Raw genomic sequence first — 9,210 nt, 5'->3', positions numbered from 1 at the left:
TCCCGGGCCGCGGAGCCACGCCGGGCGGCGCTGCAGGGGCCGGCGGCGGGGCGCCGCCGCCCGGGAGGAGAGTGCGCCCGGGGGGGCGCCCGCTCCCTCGCCGGGGCCCCCGCGAAGCTGCCGCAGGCCGGCCCGCCGCGCCGGGCGCCCAAAGTGGCCCGCGCCCCCTCGCCCCGCGGGCGCCGCCCGGAGACCCTCGCCCCCCGCTGCCTCCTGCGGCCCGCCGCCGCGGAGTGCCTGGCCGCCGCCGCCCGCGCCCTGCTCCGCCGCGGCCCCGGCGCCCGGGGTGATGCCATGCCCCGCAACCACGGCGGCGGGGAGGAGGGCGGCTCCGCGGGGCTCTGGGTGAAGAGCGACGCGGCGGCGGGCATGAAGGATGTGGAGTCGGGCCGGGGCAGGGCGTTGGCGAGCGCGGCGGCCCGCGGCGACGGCCTGCTGCTCCTGGGCACCGGCGGCGCGGCCGCCCCCGCCGGGCTGCGGGAAGGCCGCCGCGGGAAGCACGGCGCCCGCATGAGCCTACTGGGGAAGCCGCTGTCGTACAGCAGCGGGCCGAGCTGCCGCCGGAACGCCAAGTATCGCCGACTGCAGAACTACCTGTACAACGTGCTGGAGCGGCCCCGCGGCTGGGCCTTCGTCTACCACGCCTTCGTGTGAGTACCGACCCGCTCCCCTCTCCTCCCGTCCCGTCCGTCCCCGGGGCCGCTGCCCACACCTGCCCCAGCTGGAGCCGCACCGCGAGGCGCGCACCTTCCCTCTTCCTCCTCCACTCCCCGAGCATCGCTCCGCGGCCGGTGGCTGGTCCACGGGGAGGACAAGTCCCCCGCGAGTCGCGCCGAAAGTGCCCGGAAGGAATCTGCGGAGGCGGGGGAGCTGCTGCCACCTGCGGCGCGGCGATCCGCGGGCGGCGGAACATCCGCGCAGCCCGCGGTGAGAGGCGATGAGGGGGAAGGGGGGTCGGGTCACCCGGCAGAAAGAGCCGGAGGACAGCACGGCGGGGAGCACATGCTCGCTTCCCTCCCGGGCGCTTGAGGCCGCCGGCTTGCGCGGGGGGCTGTGCGGCGCTCCCCAGCCGGCCCCGAGGTTAGACGGGCGAGGGGTGCCGGCCGCTGCCGGGGCCCCTCCCCGTGGCGGCGGGGCGCGATGGGTACGCCGGGGGTTTCCGCGGTGTGCGGTTTGCTGCGCGGATACCGGGCGCTCTGCAAAGTTAGAGCCGCGCGGCGCGTCCCTGCCTCCCGCGTGTTTTGCTTCCCACGCGTGTCCTCGCCGCGGAATGCTGCGAGGCAGGGCGACCACCCGCGGCTCCCAGCGCCCGTGTCCCGGCCACCCCCCGGGGAAGGGCGCAGTGCGCAGCCAGTCCCCTCGCCGGTATCTGTCATTTCTGTTCGCTTTTTCTCTTCGCAAGCGAATCCTCCCGTCGCCCTCAGTCTCAAAGAGCCAGTGACTAAAATATGCGTCCCGTCGCTTCGCTACGTGGGGAGCGGTACTGTTAGCGCTCTGCTAAACTTGGGCTGCTTTAGTTAAAGAGGAGTGCCCGAGAGAGATGTGTGAGGGGCACCCGAGGCTGCTTAAAGTATACCTAGGGTCGGGGGTGTGCCTTAGTTCATTAGCAGGCCCCTATTTTTACGTGTTTTGGTAATATTCGGGGGAAAGGCCCGACTCGAAAGGCTTTTGGGTCGCCGAGCAATACGTGCAATACAGTCTGGCAAGGAGTTGTTGTGTGGATCACAGCCCTAGATAAAAACGTTGTGATAAATTACAGAGGAAGGGTGACAGGCATTACTGTACTGGACGTATAACACAAGGCATTTCTCTATTTGATTACAGAAAATGTATCATAAATAAATCAGTACATTTAATTGATGTGCTGTAGGTAACTGTATTTCCATGATAGTTGCAGGGACCAAGCTAGCGGTTACAGCTGCCTCGATAAAAAGGCAACTGCAACTGTTCCCTAAAAACTGTTTGACAGCATGAAGAGTGCTCCTCTCCCAGCAGCAGAGGAACCCCCAGATTCTACTTTAGTAGAAGCTTTTATAAGTGAAAAAATACTTTGCCAAGAACATGGCAGTCTGATTCACAAGGTACTTTGTGGACAGATGTATTTAGTAGATCAAAATGGCTATAGATAGCAAGCAATAGAAACATACTTAATATTATATTTTTTTTAAGGAAAAGGATTTTTGTACACTTAAGATTGTGTATTTTCTGTTTTACTGAGAAAATCAACTCATACAGCTTGAACATTCTTCTTGGAGGGCACTTATTTGGTATCTTTTGCTGTTCGGATTCTGACAGGTGGTATCCTGCAGCATAGGTCAGTTTAAATGAATGCTGTGAGAATCACCGAAGTATTTACTGGGAATTATCTTACTGCAGTGTCTGAGGTTGCAGCACAGAATCTGTAAATTGTAGTTTTGGAGCTTTCTCTTTGGGATTATGAAGAAAATCATTAAAACAAGCAAAGTTCAAGTGGGAAGTAAGGTTGACAAGTTTAAACCTCAAAAAAAAGAGTAAATTTCCAAACAGAGTGAAGTCATGACACAGCAGCACTGTAAACAAGGAAGATTGCCAGCTGCGTTTAGATAATTGCCTGCATAGAAAGAGTGCCAGTTTTAATTTTTAATTGCAAATGGCAATTCTGGCAGCTGCAAATGCCAACATTATATCTTGTATCTGAGCAGATTTGTGTGAAAGAGCTTGGAACTACTGTAATATAAAGACACCTAGTAATAATATCACCTTTAAGGATCTGTCACTGCTACAGTGTAGAAGGTGCATTTGAAGTTCCATTGGATTTCAATTTGACAGCCATCTTCATTGCCATTCTATAAATTATCTTAATGTATTTATGTAACTCTGATTTAATGACTACCAGATATTCAGATAGTATTTTTGGTGCTTTAGGCTCAATTTTTTTCCAGCCACCTGATCAAATACAATTGCATCTTGGAAGACATGTTTTCTTACATAATTAAAAAGAACACAAAACAAAAAACCCGAAACTGTTTTTAAAATAAATAAATAAATAAAAGTCTTGAGACAAGTAGCTTAGAATTGCAAAGACATTACTAAGTCCAGGAGATGTCTGCTCCTACCTCTGCTGAGCTATTCTTGACTGCAGCAGAGCCCGTTACAACACTGTACTATTTCGATGACAGGACTGGGCTATCTGGGGTGAGACTTTGTGTGGAGATCATTGGTCTCCAGAAATGAAGCTCATTCTGTTATGCAAGTTGAAGTAACGCAAGGGTGGTTTTAGAGTTTCAGTTTAAAGTTTTTGATCTAGAAGTTTATTTAATTTTGTCTGTTGGTTTTGAAATAAGAGGTGGGGAATTAAGCATTAATTACAAGTAAGAAACCATCCCTGCAGTAATGTTTTCATTCCTCATTTCCATAGTAAAAAGCACTTTTAGAGCTCAGAATTATGCACAGTTCACTCTTTTCTTTTTGCCCTTTCAAGTAAGAGGAGAACAGGCCAACCACCTGAGAAAAGAGTGTTATGACCTACATTGAGAAGTCAATTGGTTAGTTTATTTGTAAATATGAACTTGCCAAATGCTGGAAAAGACAGCTGTTCTGCAAACTTCTGCTACTAGAGGAAGCATTTACTCTTGAGCAAAGGCCTTTGGCTTCAGTATGGTTGTGCTGGGGAGTAGAGCCGTAAATTACGTGTTTCTTGGCTCCTTTTTGTGAGCCTCGGTAGCTCTTTACATGGAAGCCCTAGTTAAAAATCTAAAATCTTTCTGCAAGTTTTTGGAAAAGTGCTTTTCATATACCACAGTATTCTGTTCTTAATCGTTCAGGAACACCGAAAATATGAATGCTTATAAAATCAGAAAAGAACATTCATACTGTTTATGAGTAATGAGTCAGTAACTTAAACTCCTGCTAGTAAAATATTTATGCCACATCACATCACCTACACATGGAGCATATGCATATTTAACACACGTGTGCCTACATTAAATGCTGTGATATTGTAACTTTTCTAAAGGGTTGTCTTGGGATGTCATAGGATTTCTTTCTGTTGTTGCTGTTTATTTAATTATTTTTGTTTGGTTGGTTTGATAAAAATGTATAGACATTGCCTTAGAATGATCAAAGGATCAAAGGAGAATTCCAGATTTGTTGCAAATTTAACTCTGGGTTTCATCTTCAGTTGTCATAAGGGTTTTGTATTATTTTTATTTTTAATTGACATGCTGAAAAAGGCATGGCATGAGACATTCAGAAAAATATACTGCTCTTTGATACTGTTAATACTGGTTGGATATAATTAGTTGCATAAGTTTCCTAATTTAACATGTTGGATTTGTTTCAGGAATAATAAAGTTTCTGTTTCTTACTGTCTTCTTTGTAATATATTCCACGCATAAGTCTGTAATGTTCTTTGTGGGGATGGTCTTCTCTTTACAAAGCTTTTGCTTTGGAAGCTTCTGAATCACAAATTGCAGGGCTGGATGTGTGCATGAGCACTTTATCGTTTTGCGTGACCTGTATTGATAGGTTTCCATGGGCATCCTCTGTTGGCTGCTGCTGGAGATAAGACACAGTGCTAGGTGAATTTAAGAGCCTGTGTGATGGTCTTCTTGTCTTTTGCATTATTGATGGAAAAAGGCTGAAAAAATTATTTCTGGGGAAAAAAAATAATGATGCCATCAAAGATTTAACTAGCTATTTTAGTTTTCCAGATCTGCCGGAAAGGACATAGCTTACTAATGATCAGATGGCTATTGAGCAGCAGCGTCTTTGCATGTGAGCTAACAGCATCATACTGTGCCATTTGTATAATTAGGGAAGTTCAACATTCTGATTTAAAAACCAGTAATGTGCAACAGCCTAAGTACTTGCTTTTTCTCCTACTGTCAGAAAGTAGGATAGATTATTTTATCTCTTTATTTTATCCATCTTCAAGCCATCTAATCAACTAGTTCCAGGTGCTCTGTGGGTAGATCTATGGCTTTCACCTTTTCAAGCACCGTTTCAGAGTCAGGGTCTGATGTTGTTAGGATAAGAGTATCTTTTTACATGCTTTAAGAAACAAATAACAGCATGATACTTACAAATAACAACAGGGTTGACAAAATAAATAATGTGGCAAAGCAGATCTCATTAGGTACTAAGGAGGTGAAAATTTAAAAATCTAACCTAAACTTTTGTAGGCATTTTCTTTCAGGGAGTGACAGTGAGTGATGGTGGATATTTAGATGCACTTCGGTATAAATCGGCAGCATTTTGCTACATCTCAGGCAGTCTGTGATTCTGTATGTGTGCATAGTTCTCACTTAAATGTTGTTTGGAAGGGACCTTTGGAAGTCATCCAGTGTAACCGGAAGGCACACTCTTCCCAGTTGTGCCAGCCAGGCTTTGTCTAGACAGGCCTTAAACTTCACTGGATGGAGGTCCCACGACCTTGCTGTGTAACTTGCAGGTCTGTAACACCCAGCTGATGAAAAAAAAAGGGGTTTGGCACGGGGAGGGAAGAACAGAAGAGCCAATCTGAACCTCCCAAGTGGCAGTTTATGGTCATTCCCCCTTTATGTATTACCTGGCACGAGCAAGAAGAATTTGGCTTCTTTATCGTTGTAATTTCCCTTTAAGTAGCTGTAGGCTGCTAGTATGTCACCTGTTAGATCACCCTCTTGCCAGACTTCACAAGCTCAGCTCCCTTAGCTTCTCTGTGTAAGATGATGCTCTCCTGCATCTCCTCCAGCTTCTGCACATCCCTGCTGTAAGAGGCCACACTGAGTAGAGGAGAAAACTTTCTTCAGCTCTTTCATTCAGGTCCTCTAATGCAGTTGTCTGCTGCTTGCCTTATTTCTGATCAGGACATGCTGTTGGCTTGTACTAAACCTCCTGTGTTCACAGGAATGCCAAGGCCTTTTCATTGGGGCTGCCACACAAACAGTGGGTTCCCAGCCTGTATGTATGCACAGGATTGTTCTGCACCTGATACAGATCTCTGCTTTTCTCTTAATTGGATATCAGAGGTTTTTATGTGTATGTCCTGTATTTTCTTGTGCTATCTCAGTCACTGTACATTGACCAGGGAGGTGGAAATACAACAATCTTTAAAACCGCTTGCATTTTCTCTGTGATAGGCAGAGAAGGTAAAATGGTCAACAGCGCTTAATTCCTTATCTTTCCTAATGTTGTTCATGGTCAGCAGTCATCTCCTAGAACCCTGTCAAAGGCAGTAAAGAACATCTAGCTTTTCTTTTTCACTTATTTTTTGTTGGTGAGCTATTGCCGACCTCAGGATTTTCAGTAGATAACATCAGGAATGTTCATTATGTGATGCATACTGACCTTAGTAAAGTACAGTTTCACATTTTATTTTTTGAGGCTTGCTGTACTAAGTTTTCTTATTTGTACTGGCCTTGCTTTCTGACTCATGAGTGGTGATCCAGGGGAAACAACTAATTTGCCATAAAAATCAAAACTCATCCTCAACCCTTGAGAAAGAACAAAAGGCTTGCTTTGAGAAAGAATCACCAAGACTTGGACTGGGGAAAGCTCATGCATGTGGACTTTCTTCTATTTGTCATATTTCTCAAATGGGCTTAAGAATTGTGTGTAGGAAGATGGGTAGTATCTTAGGTTAGTGTTTGGGTTTCAGATTTTGAAATAAAAGTACAACCCTTGTGAGCAGGATCTTTTCTCCATAATAAAGCAAGAAGTAAGTTAAGACCTTTCTTTGTAATTATCTTTTTGTTGTATTTTGCTGCATTTTTTCCCTTCATGCAAAAATCATGCAATTAGCATTATATTTGGGGTGAGAGTCCCATTTTAGATTTGTTTTTCTCGGTGTGCCAGTCTAGGGCATGGCATTTCCTGTCTTCATTATGGAGCATCTTGCATGATGTAGGGACTCTGTGAACTTTCTGTGGTCTCACCATGAAAGAAGTTGCCTGAAATTATAGATTTTTTTTTTTTTTTAGGGGTTAGATATTCTGTGAATACGTAATGTGGCATCAAATACGTGCTGTCTCAAAGGAGTAGTTGTTCTAGAGGATGCAAGAAAGATTTTAATTGCCTGTGAAAGAGCATTTGTCTGACAGATTTTCAGAGTAGGCTCTAGATGATAGCTTAATGAGCTAGACACCTTTTTTTCCAATACTTTTTGATTTTCTGTGGTGTTTGACTTTTTAAAGCAAAAGTCATGGTATCTATACAGACTTGATGCTCTTTCCATGCTCCAGATCTGATTGTATTTTTAATAGCTATTCACCCTGTTTTACTCTTGTTGTTTGTAGCTTAATTAAGCTTCCTGAATTGGATGAAAGTACAACCAAACAAATAATTTTGCATTAATTGTAAATAATTTCTAGCACCAACCAAATGGAATACCAATGATCATTCAGTCATTAATAGTGATTTCCCTACTCATGAGAATAAACGTCATTAATATATTTACCAATACTCAAAAATGCAGTTAATTTTTTCATAATAGTTTCAGTGGAAAGGAAAAGTACATGTTTTGTAACTTTATTAATCTTTTTTATGGAGAAAATACATAGAAGGAAGAACTTCTGTTCCTAGACAATGTAAACTCCTGACATTGCAAATAAAACTCACTGCTGTCAGGTAGTTATTTCTTAATAATTCTAAGCTAAAACTTGCCAAGTGTTTAACATTTTTATATGGTTCATATTTCCATTACCATAAATGTCTGATGAAAATTATTGAAATTTGCCACTGATTTTAATTGAAGCAAATGTGAGTCTTCTGCACACAGGTAAAAAAAGATGGAGTAGAAAACATAAATAATACTATCTAGTGAAGAATCTTTAACATGTATACATAACAGACATCATTTACTACATTATTACTAATGAGACAGATGTTTATTCTTAACAATAAATGTTGGGTTTCTTTCCCCTTGCAAACCATTAACACAACAGAGTATGCATTCTTGGGGTTTTTAATGCTGGTATATTAAGATTCACTTCTCAATATGTATTATATAAACTAGAGAGAGAAGGCTGCGTGAAGACCTCATAGCAGCCTTCCAGTATCTGAAGGGGGTCTACAAGGATGCTGGGGAAGGACTCTTCCTTAGGGACTGTAGTGGTAGGACAAGGGGTAATGGGTTCAAACTTAAACAGGGGAAGTTTAGATTAGATATAAGGAAGAAGTTCTTTACAGTGAGGGTGGTGAAGCACTGGAGGGGGTTGCCCAGGGAGGTTGTGGATGCTCCATCCCTGGCAGTGTTCAAGGCCAGGTTGGACAGAGCCTTGGACCACATGGTTTAGGGCAAGGTGTCCCTGCCCGTGGCAGGGGGGTTGGAACTAGATGATCTTAAGGTCCTTTCCAACCCTTACTATTCTATGATTCTATGATTCTACACTGAGTCTGGGCAAACTTGCATTGATTTTTTTCTCCTTTCTTATTTTCTCTGAGTTTGGTTGGTTTAGGGTTTTTATTTTTAATTTTGGTTTACATGTTTCCTGTAAGAGAGCAGATGTAAATTACCCAAGGGATTGCCACCACAGGTCAGTTAAGGTAGAAAATTCATCAGCTGTACAGTTTATCAGTTGCAAAATAATTTTAAGCAGTTGCTGTGCTCATGTGCGAAGTACACTTCCTTTAAAAATATTAATTAAAAGTTCAAAGACTGTCTTACAGGTCAGCTGCACACAATCAAGAAATAGTTTCAATTTTCTGTTAAGCATTAGATTCAACTTGTGATAGCTGTCTGAGTTGCAGTGTAATTGTGTTACAGGAAGCTCAGCAAAACGTTCATCAGTTTGGGCACTGAAGTGTAGTCTCAGGCAGTGTCTTCTACTTGAAAGATTATGTGATTACTTAATATATACAGACTAGCCCAGTCATTCAGAGGTGGACACAGTCCTCCAGCTAGACATATCTGAATTTCTCTGTTTGGCCTTCACCCAAGAAAATCTTGACACATAGATCTATTTTCCTCAAAAGAGGTGGACATAAATATGTACGTAAGCATTTTCTTGAAGAGTGAATGATTTTCAAAGGCCTGGAGTACCTGCAGCTTCCTTTCATTATTCTGCTATGCATTCAATGGGTAATTCACTTTTTTCTCCCCACTTGTATAGAATGAAGTTTAACAAATGAATCATGCTCTTAAACTGATTAGAAATAATGAAGAAAGGAAGTTCTGTACCTGCCTACTTTTTGATTTAAGCAATATATTCCTGTTTGTCTTGGCTTCCTTCTTGCTTTGAGACTCCCTGG

General features: G+C 44.0%; 1 protein-coding gene across 1 annotated transcript in view; it reads left to right on the top strand.

Moving 5' to 3' along the window:
- The first annotated feature begins 283 nt into the window (after positions 1–283).
- KCNQ5 (potassium voltage-gated channel subfamily Q member 5) overlaps positions 284–9,210 on the top strand; it is a 276,037-nt gene continuing 267,110 nt past the window's right edge. The window contains exon 1 of the mRNA XM_030489965.1: positions 284–650. Within this exon, the coding sequence (XP_030345825.1) occupies positions 295–650 (356 nt within the window). The 5' untranslated portion in view covers positions 284–294. The remainder of the gene's footprint in view (positions 651–9,210) is intronic.

The sequence above is a fragment of the Strigops habroptila genome, chromosome 6 (assembly GCF_004027225.2).
Source record: "Strigops habroptila isolate Jane chromosome 6, bStrHab1.2.pri, whole genome shotgun sequence".
NCBI classification, from domain to species: domain Eukaryota; kingdom Metazoa; phylum Chordata; class Aves; order Psittaciformes; family Psittacidae; genus Strigops; species Strigops habroptila.
This window is presented reverse-complemented; position numbering and strand designations above follow the sequence as displayed.